General features: G+C 48.6%; 4 protein-coding genes across 4 annotated transcripts; 2 read left to right on the top strand and 2 right to left on the bottom strand.

The window, feature by feature from the left end:
• Positions 1–490: 490 nt before the first annotated feature.
• Positions 491–10,252, bottom strand: N7516_002565 (membrane morphogenesis protein VPS13; the record flags this gene model as incomplete). Its single annotated transcript, XM_057215285.1, has 4 exons — positions 491–681; positions 742–1,158; positions 1,214–8,576; positions 8,606–10,252. 4 exons carry the CDS (start codon positions 10,250–10,252, stop codon positions 641–643), a joined length of 9,468 nt encoding a protein of 3,155 aa, XP_057077168.1. The 3' UTR covers positions 491–640.
• An 844-nt stretch (positions 10,253–11,096) lies between these two features.
• N7516_002564 (DUF3429 domain-containing protein) lies at positions 11,097–12,488 on the top strand (the record flags this gene model as incomplete). Its single annotated transcript, XM_057215284.1, has 6 exons — positions 11,097–11,224; positions 11,265–11,284; positions 11,361–11,593; positions 11,660–11,707; positions 11,774–11,998; positions 12,066–12,488. The coding sequence occupies 6 exons, from the start codon at positions 11,097–11,099 to the stop codon at positions 12,486–12,488; spliced, it is 1,077 nt and encodes a 358-aa protein (XP_057077167.1).
• A 2,365-nt stretch (positions 12,489–14,853) lies between these two features.
• Positions 14,854–16,796, top strand: N7516_002563 (glycerol kinase; the record flags this gene model as incomplete). Its single annotated transcript, XM_057215283.1, has 4 exons — positions 14,854–15,173; positions 15,240–16,234; positions 16,291–16,457; positions 16,524–16,796. The coding sequence occupies 4 exons, from the start codon at positions 14,854–14,856 to the stop codon at positions 16,794–16,796; spliced, it is 1,755 nt and encodes a 584-aa protein (XP_057077166.1).
• A 1,434-nt stretch (positions 16,797–18,230) lies between these two features.
• N7516_002562 (class I SAM-dependent methyltransferase) lies at positions 18,231–19,335 on the bottom strand (the record flags this gene model as incomplete). Its single annotated transcript, XM_057215282.1, has 4 exons — positions 18,231–18,661; positions 18,797–19,053; positions 19,108–19,224; positions 19,280–19,335. 4 exons carry the CDS (start codon positions 19,333–19,335, stop codon positions 18,231–18,233), a joined length of 861 nt encoding a protein of 286 aa, XP_057077165.1.
• Between the last annotated feature and the right edge of the window lie 940 nt (positions 19,336–20,275).

Here is a 20,275-nt window from a genome sequence, read left to right as displayed (position 1 = left end):
CTGAGCATGAGGAACGATTGCCAGGCCGCTGTGACTACTCGCCATCACTTCAAATTCTGATTATCACAATGCCTAGTCTACCACACGAAGAAGTGGCGTCTAGTTTCGAGGTAATGATTGTGACGCTCGCGAAAGAAATGAGCGTCTATAGACGGATTATGAAATGCGGAGCGACTCGAACATGTAGAAAAACGTGACCTGTATAAGATATGAAGAAATTCTCTGTATTAATGTGTATGGTCTGAGTGTAGACTAGGTGCTCAATAGATGACCCTAAGCATTCTGAGTGAGTACCTAGGTAACCAGTGGGCATCCAATCAGACTCATTAAGCGCTCACTGAGCGTTCATTGGACCTTTCTGATATATAACGTGACTAGTATGAGCCCGAACCGAAATTTACTCAGTGACCCTGACTCTGAGCATCCTCATAAAAGCGGCGGCAGCTAAGATAAGAAATCCCCAACCGGCAGAGGAAATCAAGTACGCATAGCTACCTATGTACGTGAATGGAAGCTGAGAAACCGAGAGCAATTTACCCTTCATATGCTGTGAATTTTGATAATCCCCGTCCCAAAAATGAAAGCAGTCCATCTCATGACATCGTTAAGAACCCCCAGGGAAGTGCCTCATGCACTCTATCTATCCCCTGGCATTATATTTCTCATTGAAAGCATTGACCGCTAGAAAAGGAAGTTGGTTAGCATGTGTCATTATCTAGCGTGATCTGGGCAACCACTTACCAACAGCAATCTGTCTATACAGCCAGTTCCGTGAGCTTTCGTCTTGAACAGGAATGAATGGTCCATTGGCACCACCCTTAAGCGTGATACTCATTCCCGTGCGCTCCTTGGAGATGGTTTGGATATCCGTGAGACGGATATCCCACTCATTAGACAACTTCTTTGTGCGAACCAGCATGATGCGTGCGTACGTCAACAAGACTAGCATGTCTCGACCAGGAAGCTCTAGGTGGGCAATGTAGTCCTCGTTGAAGTATTTACCGTCGTCCGTGGTCTTCAGCCAGAACTGTCCGAGAGCCTCGCGTTGCGAGTACGGACGCACGATGCCATCGGTGCCAATGAAGCGAGTGAGTCGAACACGGTCAAGACCTTCGGCATCAAAAACGGTAGTGGTGTTGCGAACACCTTCTGCCAGATCTAGTAGGAAATCGTTAGTTATGAACCATCAGAGAGAGAACATCGTTCAACTTACTGGAGGCAAGATCGAATGCACCAATTGCTGGCTTGGTAGCCAATCCAAGCACACCCTTTCCAACACCCTTGAAGAATCCTTGGATACCTTCTTTCTCCGCACCTTGCAGTGGATGACGTGCCAAGCCACCGATGCCGCTTGCTAGACTAGTTGCAAATGCATTGCCACCAGCCGTGATTCCATACAGAGCGTGCTTGGGGCGGTTGCGCACCTTGGACATACGGCGCTGGGTTTGGAATTCCTTATCAAGAGTAGCGGCAGCGAGACCCTTGGACATACTTCCCGTGAGCTTGGCCATACTGTCCGAGAATCCGAAGACGGACTTCTTGACAAAGCTTGTGGCACCCTTTGCGATACCAATACCCAGCTCTTGGGGACGATCGGTCATGACCAGACCCTGGTATGGCTCATAGAAGATGGCGGCGACACCAGAGCTGACATTGTTGAACAAACCGACAGGGTTGCCTAGGAAGTCGGCCGAACCGAGAATGATATGGATCTGGCGCAGGAATTCTTGGGTGTAGTGTGCACGGACATTGCCCACCAGGCTAGGGAAAGAGACACGGGCATTCTCGAGCATCAGAGCGTTGAGTCGAACAGGTGCATCGTTGACATTACCCATCGACATTGTCATGACGTTGACAAAGAACATCAACGGGTTAGAGGGCTGCATTTCATCTTCCACATTGACGCGCTCAGTGCGCATGAAAGAAATATCCATCTGCATGGGCTGGAGATGAAGGAGCTCGAAGTAAACATCTTGACCATTGCCTGCCTGTTGCGGCTCGGGAATGTTGAGGTCCTCATCACACAACTTGCCTTCTTGTTCCTCGGCCCAGGAAGCCCCCGGAATCTTGACAAAGTCAAGCATGGCAAAGACGAAGTCCTCATCCAGCTCGAGTGTCATTTGCTGCAATAGCAAGGTCGCGTACTTGATATAGAGAACACCGTACGAGTCGTCCTTGACCCGTGTGACCATTGCATGGAAGATCGGGTGTGCTTCCATCTCCTTGCCAGTCTTGGGAACAACACTGGGGTAAAGCAAGATGGGGAAAATTCCACCGTAGAGTTGGTTATCGATCTGGATCCACTTGATTGTAGTGTTCAGAGTCTGGTACAATCTTGACTCCCTGAACTTGATCTCAATCTCGCGGAATGTGAGATACAGCAGCTCTTTCAGGTTCTGGTTGATCAATGAGATTCCAATGCCACCTAGGCGAAGTTGGGCTTTGAAGTTGACGTCCGAGTTCATTTCCTTCACCTCGAACCCAGTGTTCATGCCGGTTTGGGAGGATTGCCCTCTTTGTTGCTTGTACATACTCTTCGACGCTTTGAAATTGGACAACACGAGAGTCTGAGTAGGACCATCAGCAGCAATGTTGATGTCAATGATCTTCTGGTATCCGCCAGCCTGCGAAGGGGGAATCCGCATTGGAATGAGGTTTCCTATCTCAGCAAGCTTGATGTGGCGCTCTTTGCCCTGGCAGGTCAACACAAGTGACTTGTTCTTAGTCGCCGGGTAGTCCCATGCATATGGCATTATACTCCGAGCGGGAATTCGATACCGGATCGGCCTCCAGCCGCTGGTTTGGTCGTCTTCGTCATCATCTTCCACATTTGGATTGGCTTGGTAGAAAATGAAATCCATATCGCTTTCGTTACGCATAGAGAACGGCCAATTGCGAGACTCGACGCTGAAGTGCAAGAAAAGAGTTGCTCCTTCCAAGATGATATCAACCTTGATCAGCTTCTGCCGCTGATTCGCCTTGGCCAATTTGATATGCACAGTTCCAACATCTGCGATGCTGAACGGAGAAGACCATTGGTTGTTAACGCCCGGGAAGCAGAGACACAGCTGTTTCTCTTGAACTTGACGAAGGAAATGAAGCGGTACCAACTGCCCGTTCTGAAGCTGGAGTACATTGGACGATCCTGGCTCGCGCACGAGAAGATCTTCGTTGAGCTTGCTCTTCAGGATGAAACGTGGAGCAAGTGTTACCACCTTGGTCAGCTTGTACTTACCCTCACCTTCGGCAACAGAGACTCCGGAGTGGAACTCAGATCTGCCTTGGCGATCGGGGAAGATGACCTCAAAGGTACTACCAATAGCCTCGAAACTCTGCGGTTTGCTCCATGCAGAATCGCTCACCTTCAGGATAGAGCGGTTTCGTTGATCCTCGTTGGCATAAGAGTACATGTATGGGAGCGCACAGCCCTCGTCTCTTGGATCAGCTCTGAGTCCTTGGCCAGCAGCATTTCTCGCAGACTGAAGGAATGCTTTGCTTTGGATGTCCATCGGAAGGCCAGTCTTGTTCAAGACAAGGTACGGGCTGTACACAGAAACCTTGAACGCACCACCACTGTTGGGGATGTTGAAGTAATGAAGCTGTAACTTCAGTTGAAGACCTCGTTCATCCTTAAGCGACAAGGTATGCTCTCTGCGGTAGTCTTGAGCATTGCCGTTGACGATAGCAAACTCGCTTTGGCGGAAGACCGTGTCTTGTAGATCAATGCTGAGCAACAGCAGGTGGGACAACTCCACAACGTGGACCGGGCTGACGCCGCCCTTCCTCAGGAAGTTCGTCCAATCCTTCTTGGTGTTCTTGTCGTAGATGCGGTACTTGAAATCGTAGGGCAACAAGTTTTGAATCTCCACAGGAGCAAAGATTCGGACCCTCATGTAGGGATACACGCCCGTAAGCGAATCTTTGCTATCAAACGTTGCGTTGACCTGGAAATAGAAAGGAGGGGACTGCTGTCCGCTTTCGCTAACGCACTTGACAGTGCGTGTGGGTCGCTTGATGAGGTCCTTCCAGAACAGTCGCTCATCTGACCAGTCATATCCGAAGCCCTGATCGGGACGAACAACGATAGAATGGAGATATGCTGATCCAACGGGTGCTGGTCGTGCATCGCCAGGCAAAATCTTCTCGATCTTCAACAAGTGGCCTTCTCCGGGACTGAAAACGCCCAACTCCACGGGAATTTGGGTGTTGTTCTCGATAAGAAGTGGCGAACGGAATGTGATGTACTTGACATTATCTGGTCCAAGTTTGACTTCTACGAGTAGCCGGTGAAGAACATTTTCTTGCTTCGGCTTCAGGGCGTAGATAGTCTCGCCCTCGCGAACGACAGGAATGCGGCTGATACTATCAAAGCCACTGCCTTCCAATTTGACACCAACCACTCCACCGTGGCCCTCTGGTGTCAGCGTTTCACGGACAGCGGTCGAATCTTCAAATCGCCATGGCGATTCTTCGCCATCAGTAAGCTTCGCCGCTGGACCTTCTCCTCCAGCGCTGACATCGGCCCAAACTCTGAGGTCAAACCCGGTGTAGTTGCGGATTCTGTATGGGGCATCAGCACCTCTTGGCTTTGAAAGGACATCCTGAGATGTAGAGAGGAACTGGAAGGATTTTGATGCGAGTGCAATCGTGGCGGATGTGACTGTAAGCTCCATTGTCTTGTGCGAATACACATCGAAAGAGAAAACATCCGGGTTGGTCTCCTTGGCCATGTGGAATCCCAGCTGCCAGGGCTCAATCAACGGCTCCCAGGCCGACTTCGAGAAGTTGTACACGTTCAAGAACGTTTCGAAGTTGGTATCGGCATTCAGTGTCGATGACCAGTCGCGCACATCAACGTTGAATTTCTTGACACTCCAATCGAGCAAAGGTAGATCGTGTAGGTCACCAATAAGAATGACTCTTACTCCGTCGATCTTGGCAGACATCTCTTCGCGCTTGAGGACAACTGTACTTTGTGGCGCAGTTGTCTTATCCAGGTTTGCAACGCCTTGACTCAGGCGGCGGGCCCTCTTGGCAATAGTAGAGGACGCCTTACTGGTAGAGCGCCCTCTGGTTGTTTTCGTGTCCGTGATTTTCTTCGCCTCTCCGCTCTCGATCTGTTGGCCACTCTGAGCCCTCATTTCAGAGGCTTTGTTGACAATCTGGATTGCCATTAGGATATCACGCAGAGACAAGCGAAGAACAAGAGGCTCAAGGTGCACCTCGATGGAGGTCAAAGCAGATCCCTTATCTTGCGATCGGCTATCAATGGACATCTCAAGTGTGAAATCATCCAGAATGCGGAGTCGAGACGTCTCAAACTTATCCATGCGGCACAGGAACATGCCCACTTTTTGGATCTGCAAAGTCGATACATTTTGGTGGGAGATGAGAACTTCCTTCGTACCAAGGACGATAGCTTCGGAGTGAGGAATGGCAGGGTTGGCTACCATGATCACTTGAGCGTCGACAAGGTTCACCCGGAATGATACGGTCATGGCCGCTGCTGTAGTATCGGCCGAGGAAACCTCGGTTATAGCCTTATCGGAACTTGCAGCAGTGTCGGACCCTGATTCAGACTCCTCGGGTGATTCGCTCTCCTCCTCCACTGCCTCTACTGGTTCTTCAGAGGCAAATGCAGACTGGCTGAATGACTGCAAAGCAGACAGATAATCCAAAGCGAACATGATCCGGGGGCTATCAATCGTCAGCATCGCAATGAGATGCTTCTCTGGCCCCCCAGACATGGAGATGCTAGCCATGAACTGCTGCTGGACATCGTTGTTGATCAAAGACATGATGTTTCTGAACTTGTTCGAGTCCTGCTTGCGACTATCGCGGATAGAGAACGAATGAATGAGCAGCTCCGACTCCAATGAGCCATCTGTCAACATACGCAGCTTGACTCGAGTGTCATTGAGAGAGAACTTGGACAAACTCGAGTCCTCTAGGCGACCGACGGGCTGGTCGTCATTTGCCAGAATAAGCTCTAAGCCGACACTGTCGACCTTAAAGATCATATCAAGTCGTACCCAAGTCTCTTTGTTTTCACCGTCATCAGTGGGTGCTCCTCCCTGACCATTTTGTGCCTGAACAGCCTTTGAAGTAGCTTCCCTTGTAGGTTCAGTCACCGACGAGGGTAACGACTCCATGGCCTCGAGCTCTTGCTGTTCTGAATCGGTAGCAAACGCGCCCGGGATCGACTTTGACAGCTCTAGCAAGAATTTGAGCTGACTTTGGGAGATACGAAGGTTGATAGGAGATAGAGAACCCTCGATTTCCATGTCTGGGCGTGGATTGTTTGCTTGGTGCTCCAGATAGCAGATGCTAAACTCCAAGTTCACCTTCTGGATCATCTCCAACTCCTCGGATGTACCATCTTCGAAATGGAACTTGGAGGTAAGGCGAATATTGCGGACACCAGTGGAGATGACGTTGACAGCAGGGCTATCCTTTGCTTCTTCCATAGGAACAAATTCATTCTTAGCGTAGATTTCACCGAGGTGAGCAGTGATTGTGTCTCGAGGGCGATCATCCGCCATAACGCGAGGGAACACTACAATGGGCGTCTTTACGATGATGTCAAGCCGCACACGTGAAGCATTCTCCTGAAGCTGGTTGGCCTGGCTGGCAGCGGCTTGGCGAGCTGCATTGAAAATGGCTTGCATCTTGCCAAACTTGACGAGGAAGTTGATGATCTTCCGGTAGGGCTCCTCCAGGAAATTGATCTTAATTGAACCAGACCGCAAATAGACCTCGGAATCATAGCCGGGGTATGTGTCACTCTCGGGGTCGAAGGTCTCGTACTTGAAGTCCGCGAAATTATCTCCTTCTATGGTCAAAAGGCGTCGGATATCAGAGTCCTCCGCGGCACCCAGGTTGACATCGTCAACCAGAGTCAGACTGCCTATCCGAGACTGGATGAGCATTGAGCTTCCCACGAGGAAAATACCGACATCGGCAGTGTTCAAACTCAAGGTTGCCAAGCGGACTCCATCATTGTTGAGGATGAGAGCAATACTCTTGAGATTAGCCCTGATGCGAATCTTTCCAGCTTGCTCAGGCTTTTCTTCAACGATAGGTGTTCCCTCGATGGCCTTGTCTGTTTCTGGGTTGGGTTGAGTGGGCTGTTGAGGATTTGTGAATGTGATCAGGATGAAGTCCAGAAGCGTGAGAAGTGTTTTCCTTGTCACTACCAGATTGATAGTCGAGACTGATATGTCAAGGTTCATGGCAACCCCTTCATAAGTTGAGTCAAGCTCAGGAGACTCAGGTTTGACCCGTACCATTTTCAGCTGGAACAAGTCCTTGTCTTCGTCGGCATCAAAGCCTTTAGAAGAGATGATTCTTTTGAATTCAGGAACCGGATTCTCCTCGATGTAATCATCCACGCTCAAGGACTTCAGAATGACTTCAGCGACCATGTCATAGGGACGCATGTAAAAGTCCAGCGCAAATCCTTCAGCAACCAGTTCAACCAGCAACTGATCCCGCTGCGGGTCATGGGGATCAGCACGGAAGAGTGAGCCACGCAGACGTCCAACAGTAAATTTAAATTCGAAGTCTCGGCGATGGATATTGGTCGGTGTATCTACACTCTTCTTCGCCTGTTCGCTGTCTACTTCAGACTCTTCCTCGTCGTCGTCAACAACGGGAAGGTCACGTTGGACTGATGGTCGGAAGGATGATGATCTGGCTCGTGTGGCTATGGCTGCTTTTTGCTTGGCTGCTGCAGCAGTAACCGGATCGGAGGCAGACTTTTCCGTGTCGAATTGCGGGATTGCAATATCAATCAATTTCATCAGGCCCTTGTATTTGGTGTCTGACATTGATGCGTGAAGCTCTGGCAGATGTCCAGAGATGCGTGTTCGGGTAAGTTGTGTCACGTTCGGTACAATGCACATCTCCAGGGCAAAGTCGACATTGATGCGGTCGATGATGTGGAAATTCCTAGATTCGACATTGGTGTTGAGCTGCGCTTTGGTTGCTTCAACGCCAGGTCCGATGAGGACTTGGGTGGAGTCCAGTTTGATGAGGAAGCGATCGTACAGCAGATGCTCTAATTGCTTGTAATCTTCCTCCTCATACTGTCGCTTCTGCTTGGACTGAAGATCTCGCATCGCTTGACGGTCGACCAACTCGCTGTTGACACTAGCATGACCGGCGTCGACAATCAAGCAAAGTGAACTTGGCTGTGTGATACTTTCTGGGACAATAATCAAGGGGGCGTGAATATCGAATTGTGCATCGACCTTCTTGTGCTCTTGCAAGGCAAACTCGAGGCCGGCCCGGGTTTGCTGCCGCAGTCCCTCAACCGTGGCACCTGCGGTGTCTAAGAGAGCACCAATCGATTCCATATGTCGCTCAGGTGGCTCAAAGAACCGAACAATTCCCATGAGGAATCGAGGGTTGTAAATGACCTCAATACTCTTCAGCTTGACCTTCACCGCGGTGTCTGCATCACTTTCGAGCGGGTTTTTCTCCAGCTGCATATGGAACAAGCTGTCCTCATCCTGAAGTTCATCTGCGCTGGTTTGGGAGGCAAGATCATCATCGTCCTCGGTCAGCTCTTGAACCTTTGTAGATTCAGGGGGGAATCCTTGACCTTGACGATCTGGGGATAAAGAGTGCCAGCCGTAGTGCCATCATACATCTTCAACCCTCCAAGATCAAGGTCAAGGAGATAGGAATCATGGCGTTGAAGTGCTTTGGCTCGGAAATTGTCAAACACTAGCTTCATGACCTCATTGGCCGACCCGTGAGGGTCCTGTATTAGAGTGAAGCTACCAGCCCGAAGACTCCAATTGACCTGGAGCTTAACCCATTCCCGGGGCACATCTACACTCTCGCTGATTGCTTTCTTTTCATCCCAGTCAATGGCGTTATACAACTCTTGTCGCTGTTCTTCAGTCATGGTGGTCTCTTCGGACTCCTCTTTCTTAGCGCCCCAGAGCCAAGAAGACCATGATTGTTGTTCTGCGGGCTTTTTGACCCCGACATTTTCTTTTCGTAGCTGGTTCCTTGCAAGGGAGCGCCAGAATCGGATATCCTCGTAACTGAGTTTTGCTTCCAGTCTCTGCATTTCCTTGGTTTCTTCGGGTGTGAAAGCTTCCTCCTTCTTTGTTTTCTTAAACAAGGCAATATAAGCGATGCGGTCATCTCTGCGCTCCTTGATATAGCCCCAGGTCCAGCGTCTGTTGCGTTCATGGATCTTGCTAAGAACGGCTTCTCCTGCGAACCTCATCCATGCCCGGGGGTCATCCTTTGGTGAGGACTTGGGCTGGATTTTCTTATATTCCTGATGGCGAATGAAATAGTGGAACAGATCCACCAGCATCAACGCGTCGCGGTATTGTTTGTCGTCAAGGACGAAGCCGAGCTCATCGAAGAGTAACCGTGCTTTGATTGCAGGTCGATCATACGAGCCCGACTTGTCCATCTCCAGTCCAGCACGGCCACTGACGGGGCGCAGCATGAATTGGTTTCCTTCGTCTGCATCGATCGCAGTTTTCAGCTTTTCCATCAACTCAGCACGGCCGATTCCCTGGGCGTCTGCGCCTATATCAGAGCCTCGCCCGGTTCCGAGCAGTGTGGCGTCCGTATTCCAATAAGCTGAGAGAGCACCGAGGACGGCCAGTTTATGCGTGACACTGGAGTCGGATTGGATGAAAGTTGGATTCCACTCCCCGTCTGTGCTGACGGCACTCAATTCCTTGAGTGTCACGCCAACAGCGAACGGATGCCCAGGTGATGCGATAGAGTCTTCGTAGCGGAAATGCACATTCTTGATAGAAATCTGCAGGTTGTCCACCACCGCCGTGATCATACTCTGTGTGAAGCTTTGGTTCCGGCGCTGTTCCTCTTGACTCATGCCTTCCGCATTGCGCTCGCGCAAAATCTCGGCGCTCTCGATCCGTTCCATCTTCAGCGCATTCGCCCTTTTTTCTTCCTCCTCCGGGTCGTAATCCGCATCTTCTCTGGGTGCCGCAAGCAGGAAGACATCTTCAATGTCGACTTTCACGGGTTTTCCTCGTAGATTTGACCATGGGATAGATAGTGTGAGCTCTCCGAGATGGCCTTCGACGACGTTCAGAGGGAGGCGTAGCTGATCGAGCGCTTCGCGGCGCAGTTCAAGGTTCCGGAGCTTGACATCGCCTGACCAGATTCCGATGTTGAGCTGGGTCGCATCGAAATTCTTGACGTATATTCCCAGGAACCGGTTAAGTAGGTTAGCAACCACACCCTCCAACATTGCTGCGGCGTGCAGCCGTAGACCGGGCCTGGTGGTTGGGACCTATGGCCAGGGTGGATTTCAATGGGTCGGAGATTCGATGATAGTCTGTAATTGAAAGCAGTTGGGAAGTCAGTCACGATCCAAATGAAAATCAAGACAGAGCTTTCTTCATTGAACAGGATCTTACACAGTATAAGGGCTGCTTTCAAGAACCCTGGGTAATAGGGGACATCCAAGCCATCCAACTGAGCGGGCTGGGAGCACGCGCGATACCGAGGTGGAACTTTTCCCCTCCAAGGAGAGCGGAAATCGGTTGAGATGACTAGGTGTCAGATTAAGGAAGGATTGTGAGGAAAATTAAAAGCGCTAAATTGAGAGAGAACGAAGTTGGGTATTCAAAGCCCAAGTTAATGACCCTGATTGCGTGGATCAAGAGAGGTGATATCTGTTACGCAAGTTGTATGATGGGGTGTACTCGATACAAATGGGGTACAGCCTTCTTACACCAGAACGGGTATCATTTCCGCCTACCACCCAAGGATTTAAAAGGTACAGAGTACTTAATCTACGATACACTTGGCAGTACGTGGGTAGTTGGGGGCCAGTGGTAAGTTATTTGGTTACTTTCATTATCAAGGCCATTTAAGCACGCAATGTACCGAGAACCATCCCCCTGCAAGATACTGTACCGTACTGGTGGATACACACCTGTTTACCCCAGGAGTGACGTAGGCAACTTTTGGTTAGGGCAGCAGCCCCGGAACTAGGCTGAACTTTTGAATGTTTTGGAGGGCTTTATGCCTGAGGCAAACATGTTCATAACCTAAGGCCAAAATATCTGCATCGAGCTACATTTTGCAGTTTGGGTCGCTGCGGTCCGCCCGAAAGCAGACCACACCTCATCACTCGGTCACTTCATTTCTGGATATTCTTATTTGTTCCCTCCCGGAAAGCCCACGCCGTCGACTTCGTGATCAAGTCATTTTCCGGGTGTATACCCTTAATCTCCACTCTTCTACTTCTGTCCCAGCTTTTTAAAAGGCCAATTGGGTGAGTTGACGCTGCTGTCCGGCCGTACCCGAGGCTTTTCTTTCCTCCGACTTGCTAACCCGACGACAACGAAAAGCTGTATATCTCCCCACCATGTACCGCAACGCCGCCGCCCGCTCTGCGCTCCGCGCATTCTCGAGCTCCAATGCCTCCGTGGCTCGCTCCGGTCTGGGCAACCAGATCTGCAAGGCCCAGATGACCTCGTCTGCCCGCAATCTGCTCCGTCCCTCCGTCTCGCCGAGCTTCGCGCTCGCCGCTCACAAGCCTGTTACCACCGCTCTTGTGCGCTACTCGTCTTCTTCGGCTAAGGTAAGAGAGGGCACATGGCTTGTGATTTGCGCAAAGGCACTCAATGGCTAATTGCCGATACGATAGCACGATGAGGATGATATTGATGTTATGGCGGGTATGAGGTCCGAGGCGGTACGTATCTCCATTCGACTGTGTAGCTGGGCCTGCATATGCTAATTGCGCATCGTCAATATATAGAAAGTTATCAAGGATACCTTCAGCCTGACTGGTGTCCCCAAGGAGGCCCTCTATCTCGGTATGGCTGGTGTCGTCCCCTACCTGGCCACCTCCATGCAGACCGTCTTCCTCTCCTACGAGATCAACCGCGCCGCTGCTCTTGGTGAAGGTCTGATCTTCTCCGGCCAGAGTGCTGAGCTGATGCTGCACATGCTCGAGCCCATCCAGATCGGCTACGGTGCCGTTGTGAGTGATTCCGAGTCTAGTCTCTTTTGAGTAATTACAAAGTTTGCTAATCGCCATTTATGGTTAGATCCTTTCTTTCCTCGGTGCCGTCCACTGGGGTCTTGAGTGGGCTGGATACGGCGGCAAGTTCGGTTACCGCCGCTACGCTGCCGGTGTGATCGCCCCCGCTGTGGCCTGGCCTACTCTGCTGTTCCCCGTTGAGTACGCTCTGATCAGCCAGTTCCTCGCTTTCACCTTCCTGTACTACAACGACGCCCGTGCTGCCGCCGCTGGCCGTGCTCCTCACTGGTACGGCATGTACCGTTTCGTGCTGACCTTCGTCGTCGGTGCCTCCATCGTGGCTACCCTGATCGGCCGTGAGCAGATCCAGCAGACCATTACCTCCGAGCACACCATCCAGGACAAGATCAACGCTCTGGTCTTCCTGCAGAAGAAGGAGAAGGAGGAGGCTGAGGCTCGCCGTCGCAGCGAGATCGAGGGTTCCGAGTAAATTTACCTTTTCACAAGACGGGCGTCATCCCCCGAGACTGATCTCGATGTTTGCATTACCCGTGATTTCCTGTAGAATATACGCAGAACGCAGTAGGGCGACCACTGAAATTTTCTTTTGTTTAATTGAAGTGTCAATAGTTGGAGACACCGGAGTGTTCTCGTCCAAGTAACAACCAAGTTTTTTCGTTTTTTTGAGTGTTTATTAAGAGGAATGTCACAGTTCAACATCAAGTGGGGGAGTAGATATAAGCGCTATGGGTGTACAAGGGTAGGTGTACAAGGGTAGGTGGTATCCATGGATGTACCTAGGTATACTCCGTAGTGGGCTCCCGCATTAAATTTTATTTTGCGAAAAAACACGGATTCCAAAAAGCTACACACGTGCTTGGCATCAAATCTGATTTAGAGCTGCAAGATTAGGTGCCTGAAATATACAACATATATATTCATGGATCTATATATATGTACGGAGTAGGTAAAGGGGGAATTGGTAATCGGCATCTACAGCCCTGGAGATGGTCACACGGGTTGCCGCAGATCGGAGTCGAGGGGTTATTCAAAGGGGGTAAACGGGATAATTATATGCACTAGGGCGGGTCGATCCTCTTGAAGTTGTCACGGGGTGCCGAAAATATTGACTAGAGATCTCACTATGGAAGGAACTAGCTGAAATGCACCTGAATAATGTGATAGTATGGATAAAAAAAAAGAGGGTACTTTTGTCAAAAGATTGCAATATCTTTTTGAAAACGGTTCCTAGGGAAGGTAAACCGAGACCTGCATGCGAGGTACACATAGTAACGTCCGATGGCGCCAGAAAACATGCTAGAATCCACCTAGATCGGCCTTTTGTGTCTTTTTCTTTTTTTTCTTTCTTTTTTGCTTATTTTTTTGCTTAATTTTTTTTTCCTATCAGTAATTGTACGGAGTACTTGCCTCGCACGTCCTTGTCCCTGGCAGGTTTAACCAGATCCTCCCCCTCTCTCCACGTCTTTAGATAATGGTCTCTAATAGGGCAATTAAGCCGGTTAACAAGACCGGTTCTCCATGGGAACCAACCTGGTAGTGGAGACGTCATCTTTCCGCCGGGGTTGATATTGTATAATTTATAATTAAATATGGATTTTGACTATGCTGTATCAAGCATAAATGCCCATGTACCAATGCTAGAGACAAGGATCTTGATCAATAAGAATGAGACCCGGGAAGTAGGGAGTCAAGATCATAGGCAGTTCCCCGGAGGGGAGGGGGTTGATGCGCTCGAATGTTCTTGGCCTCGACTAGAGCCCGTTCTCCAGAAATGGAGAATCCCCATTCCTTATTATTTTTTATTTTTTATTTTTATTTTTATTTTTTCCTTTCCCTCATAGGATATTGCTAAAAGAAAATCATTAATTCTTCCCGATAGTCGGATTTTCTCCATGAATAGGAATGATTCAACTAATCTGCAAAGAATGTCGACTAATAAAAAAAGGGGGTTCTAGAACGACTAAAGGGACCGCAGGGGAAAAATGGACCGTGTCATGTGTACGATCGACGGGGCTTGTGGAGTGCCCAGGCTTGGAGAGACGGGGTTGGAGGGTAAGTAGTTATATGGTACGGAGTATATAGTTATACAGTATATATATAAGATAGATAGGATGTAGGTTAGATAGTAAATAATAGAACATAGAATATATTAACTATTAAGTATATAGAAAGATATATATTAAGGATCTGATCCAAGATCAGATGACTTATATATATATACCTAAGCATATAGTTCTTAACTCCTAAATATCATAAAAAGGGAAATAGTGGGGGAGGTGACGAGGTCTTCTGATCAGAAAAAAATCCCCCGAACCGGATTTCTCATTTTCCTCCCCCCCACCTGGGCTTTTTCTAAGAGAGTCCACCCCTTTGGATAAAGAGGCCTTGCCCTGATTTTGTTCTGTGAGATCTTCTTGTTTCTCCTGTTCTGTTTTCTCTTCCTTACACACAACCCTTATACTTATTCTTATACTCGACTCGACCTCCGCATTCACCATCTCAACCATCTCAACCTCTCCTCCCCCATTCGAACAATTTCTACCATTTCACCTATTTTTTTTTTTTTTTTTTATTTTGATAACGGTGAAAGGGACTGCCATATTTCAACCTTTTTATACCTGGCCACTTCTCTGATACGTCACGCTCCACTTTTCTGCCACGGGAGCTGGTCCCCGTATCCCAACACCGCCACCTCGTAGTTATCTTCTCCCCTCAGTCATTCCCCTCTTTAAATCCTGGAGGACAGTAAACCCGGTCTCTCTCTCTCTCTCTCTCTCTCTCTCTCTCTCTCTTAATACCTCCTTTTCCCCATCTCTCTCTACACATTTTGGAAGATGCGCAACCCATTCGATTTGGACTTTGAGAGTGTTGACGGAGACTCCGAGCCCGCCCAGGATTTCGAGCTCCCCGAACATGTGCACCAGCATGTGGAGGACAAACAACGGGATCAACTGAACCTCGACTATCGTCCAAAACAAAGAGACGATGGAGAACGTTCTTTGCTGCAGGATGAGGACGAGGATGAAATGAAGAGTCGATTCATTGGTACCATTGATCAGGGTACAACGAGTACACGATTCATCATCTTCGACTGCACAGGCGTTCCCGTTGCCAAATACCAAACTGAATTCCACCAGATTCATGAACACCCAGGGTAGGTGTTAAAGCCCCTCCCGTTGCAATCCCGAACTCAATATTAATTGCCCCGCACCCCCCACAGATGGCACGAACAAGACCCCTACGAATTGGTGGAATCGGTCTATATCTGTATCGAAGAGGCTATGAAATCCTTCCTTGCCCTTGGTTATTCCACATCCGACATCGAAGCCATTGGTATCACCAGTCAAAGAGAAACTGCCTTGGTTTGGGACTGGGAGACCGGCGAGCCCCTGCACAACGCAATCACGTGGACCGATACTCGTACCGTCAACCTGGTACGAGAACTGAAGGAAAGGCCCGGCGCCGACGAACTCCGTAATATTTGCGGCCTACCCTTATCCACATACCCCTCATCTGTCACACTACGATGGATGCTCGACCATCTGCCCGATGTCAAATCGGCTTATGATGATGGCCGGGCTGCATTCGGAACCGTCGACAGCTGGCTCATCTACAACCTGAATGGTGGTCCTCAGAACAAGCGCCTGGTTACGGATGTGACCAATGCCTCACGAACCATGTTCATGAACCTCGAAACCCTCCAATACGACGATCGCCTCTTAAAGTTCTTTGACATTGACCCAACCAAGATCCGTCTACCCGAGATTCTTCCCTCGGCCGATCCTGAGGGTTTCGGTAAAGTTGCCGAAGGGCCGCTGGAGGGTGTTCCCATTACCAGCTGTCTAGGTGACCAGGCTTCGGCCTTGGTCGGCCACTGTGCCTTTTCTCCAGGGATGGCAAAGAACACTTACGGCACCGGATGCTTCCTTCTTTACAACGTGGGCGAGAAGCCGGTTATCTCGAAGCACGGTCTCTTGGGCACAGTCGGTTTCCAATTAGGGCGAGACCGCAAGGCCGTCTACGCACTGGAAGGCAGTGTGGCCGTGGCGGGTAGTGGTGTGTCTTTCCTAATGAATAACCTCGGCTTCTTCCGCGACTCGCGGAAGGTCAGCGATTTGGCCGCCAGCGTGCCGGATAACGGAGGCTGTATTTTCGTCACTGCGTTCAGTGGTCTCTTTGCTCCTTACTGGATCGATGATGCCCAGGGAACTATCTGTAAGTCTCCAACACGGTGCTTCGCCTTACAGAACCTTATCGCTAACACCTCCCAGGGGGAATCACCGCCCACACACAAAAGGGACACATTGCCCGTGCAACCATGGAAGCGGCCTGCTTCCAAACGAAAGCTATTCTCGATGCCATGGCAATGGACAGCGGTAAGAGCCTGACAGAACTGGCTGTTGACGGCGGCATGAGTAACTCCGACGTTTGCATGCAGGTACGTTCCAAAGTTTTCCTTCCTAATGTCCCCAGCTCATCTCGCTAACCGTTACCTCCGTATTAGACCCAAGCCGATATTATTCAAATCCCCGTCGAACGTCCCTCAATGCACGAAACCACTGCCCTCGGTGCCGCCATCGCCGCCGGCTTCGCCATCAACATCTGGAAGGATTTCTCCGAACTTAAGCATATGAACCGCGCCAACCGAGCCTCGTTCACCCCCGCGATGTCCGTCAAAGCCAGCAGCCGCATGTATAAAAAGTGGTCCAAGGCCGTGGAGATGTCGCGCGGCTGGATGGCCGACGAGGACAGAGAGGAACACAATGACGACGAATAAACACACTTTTATACATATATTTCCTTTGAGATGACCCTAACTGGTTTATCGACCTCGTGGCCTAATTTATGCATCTCATCCCATGCACGATACATACGCACGCGCAAGAAGCAAGAGAGAGGAGGGGGTTTACATGAAAAGATCATATCAACCGGCTATCACACATATCCTCTCTTGGATACCCGGATTGTTTTTTTTTTTCGAGGGGGACATCTGGACAAGCGTTTCCATTTATACATATTTAGAGAATTTCCACCGACTAGAAAGTCCGTCCTAATAGGCGTCTGCCAACGCCGATGTTCCCCTTCATCATGACCGTTATGACGGGAGTCGTTTGTTCCTGAGGATGAGCTGGAGATTTAACTTTTTTTTTTTTTTTTTGCTGTTCGCCAATTTCCTCTTCTGGGGTAAAGTCGACTTAGCACTTGTGTATATACAACCCGTTTTGAAATGAAGAGAAAAAAATCCAAAAATGTCACCTTTACAACTCCAAAGTACAAGCTAAACCTACTGCCTGCGTTTGTACAGAATCCAAATAAACAATATCAAACTCAGATCATCATCTCTCCAAAATAAAACATGACATCATGATAGTGGAGAATGAAGTGGGTGGCTACGTAGTTCCTGGTGAAGTCATCATCCCCGCGAAACCAGATTTGGGATTTTAGGGTTTGCTATATTTGGATGTACCTCGGGGATATATACAACATATATATCCATGGCTAAAGAACGAAAGTAGGACAAGCGTGACTGTAAGGGAATCTGGGCTCTGGACCAAATTCTCTGCCAAAGATATGTACTCTTCATGATAAATAAACCACATGTACAAGCATTTACCAAAAAGACCACTTATGATGACCGAACAGGTTATCATACCAGAGTTTCCACTATACCCAACATTTCTCCCATGAATGTGACACTGACCGAGATCCACTTCTGTGGTTTGTATGGATTATCCATTACAGTGACCGAGACTAACTAGTTATAGTAACTAGTCTAGTTATAACTATAGTCATACTACTTTTAGAAATAAGGATAGTACTTAGTATTATATTACTAGCTGTTTCTTTAAGAAAAAGAGTATATTTCAACAAAAACACAAAGTATAGGGAATAAAAGGAAAAAGAGAGAAAGAATCTATAAGATAAGATCCTTTGTAGGATCTAGTCGTAGCCAAACAATACAAACACGTTCCCTAACCCGTTAGGCGGTGGGGATCGACAGAACCTACGTTCAACTCCTCTAGATCATCACAAATGAGAGTATTTTCTTAACTGATATGCCCAGGTGCAGTTATAGGGCAAAAAGCATGACTCTACCCCGCACTGCACTGTAGAAAAGGTGCAAAATCCGAAAGAAGTTGATAAGATGTTTTACGGACATGCCAACTAGCAGCTAGTCACCTGTATCTGTATTCCGACCCCGGTAAACCCTTCACACGGATTCAGAGGTTCTCCTTCCCACAACCGCCATCATTCGAAATCTAGGAATAACTCCTTGGGAATACTCCGATTCAACATCTTCCAGCATTCGGCATGTCAGTGCTTGGGCTACCGACTCATTTGCTGCCTGCCCGGTTCGTATCAGTGTCACTGGCAACAACGCCCGAAGCAGCTGGCTAAACCATGACTTCACATCAGTGTAGCATTCCGGATTTTCGAGGGTGTCATATACAAATCGATTGAGTGACTGGAGATCAAGCCGTTTCCCCTGATCCATGAGACATTCCGAAATGCGCATAGAAAATCCAACTTGGATGGAATATTCAACCACCATATCAAGGATCTTGGTAATTGTTGGGGCCGGCCGATCGGGTCCTGTATAGCACCAGTCGGTGTCCTCCCATTGGAGATACCCGCCAGGGCCTTTAGCGAGTGATACTGTCAGCTAGGTGGATACGCGGAGTCTGTTTTTTTTTTTTTTTTTTTTTCTTTCGCTTAGGGTTTTTTATATTGCCCTGCTGGTGCAACTTTTATTCAAGTGAATGTATATGGACTCACGTAAAAGCTGGACGACATTTTCCATAACCTTTCGGATGTCTGGCTCTGGTAGTGCAAGTACCAGTAGCCTGAGGTGAACAATGTCATACGAATTCAAGTGCTCTTCAGGGAAGCACTTGGTGGAATCATGGGTGGAGAAACTGATATCGTTTGTGTCGACAGGAAATTGGTCATTGGAGATATCAAAGCCGTGGAGGTAGTGTGATCGACCGTCAGGAAAAGACTGCAAGAAAGGCGACAGCTCTTTGAGCCAAATCCTAATACTTCTTTAGACCCATATACACCTTGGAATTTGTGAATTGAGAACTTACCCGGTGCCGGTACCAACATCAGCCACTCTCAGAGCGCCTTTCCCACTCAAATCGATGGATGGGTGAAGCAACTTGTAGCCCATAAAGCCCGCTAGGACCTTGTGTTGTGTGTTCAGCCTACGCGGTTAGTTAGTTGAACAATCACCAAGATGAAGCGAGATCTGTGCCTTACCGATCTGACTCCGTCTGATCGCGACTGTTGAACAAGTACAGTTCTTCTCCGGTCATTTTCTCGTAGATTTCGTTTCTTATAGTTTTCCTGGGGCAGATAGCAAATTTACCTCTCTCGATGTAGCTAAGTTGGGTAACTTATATAATAATACATCTGCTCTGGATGCTGAAGATCTACATTTCCGCAAGGACTTAGGGTTCATGGTTACGCCAGGCAGCTCAGCTATTGTAGCACTATGCAAGCTAGAGGAATGTGTAGATTGACTAATGTAAAGTTCAATTGTCTCACTTATATCCACTTTTGAAAGTTCTTCTATATGTGCCTTTCTCCCAGAAGGGAAGGCTGATATCACAGCATGCTGATCTTGAACTAATGGATATCAGAATTTGTATGACGAGCCTGAAACCGTATTTTCAAGTAGCTTCTGCCTACAGCCCTGTGTTAGACCCTTTGAAGCAGCTAGAATGGCACGAGAACGTTTGTGCCTATCTAGAGATGTCATACACCCTTACTATGCTTTTATAGCAATATTTCATATAAATATCAGCTGTTCTATGCCGAAGCACAGGCCTTTGCATGACGAAGATTGGGAGGAACAAATTAACATCGAAGCCTTAGTGCCATGGAATAGGATTGCGTATTTCTTGACATCATCATGTGTGCTTCTTGCTTTGTTGACAACATTGAAGAGCATATCGGTTGAACTTAATATCCGTACATATGTACATGTATACTTTTGGTTCCAATTTCCGGGATACGAAGAGCTGCATGGAAGGCTAATCAGACCGCCTTTTTGCTTCGCTTTATTGGGCTTATCGAACTTTTGAAACTACATGTCATTCTCTGTTGTATGAAAGGTTCGCTCTGAAACACCCGATGTGATAAATTGGTTAATATAGGAGATCCTGTCTTGCAAACAAGAATGAAAAAGCACTCAATTACCTTGCCCGAGAGTTTTAGAAGGATGGCTGCTAGTTTGGAACACCATGGTGTCAC

The sequence above is a fragment of the Penicillium verrucosum genome (genome assembly GCF_028828655.1).
Source record: "Penicillium verrucosum strain IBT 35672 chromosome Unknown utg000001l_segment0_segment0, whole genome shotgun sequence".
NCBI classification, from domain to species: Eukaryota; Fungi; Ascomycota; class Eurotiomycetes; order Eurotiales; family Aspergillaceae; genus Penicillium; species Penicillium verrucosum.
This window is presented reverse-complemented; position numbering and strand designations above follow the sequence as displayed.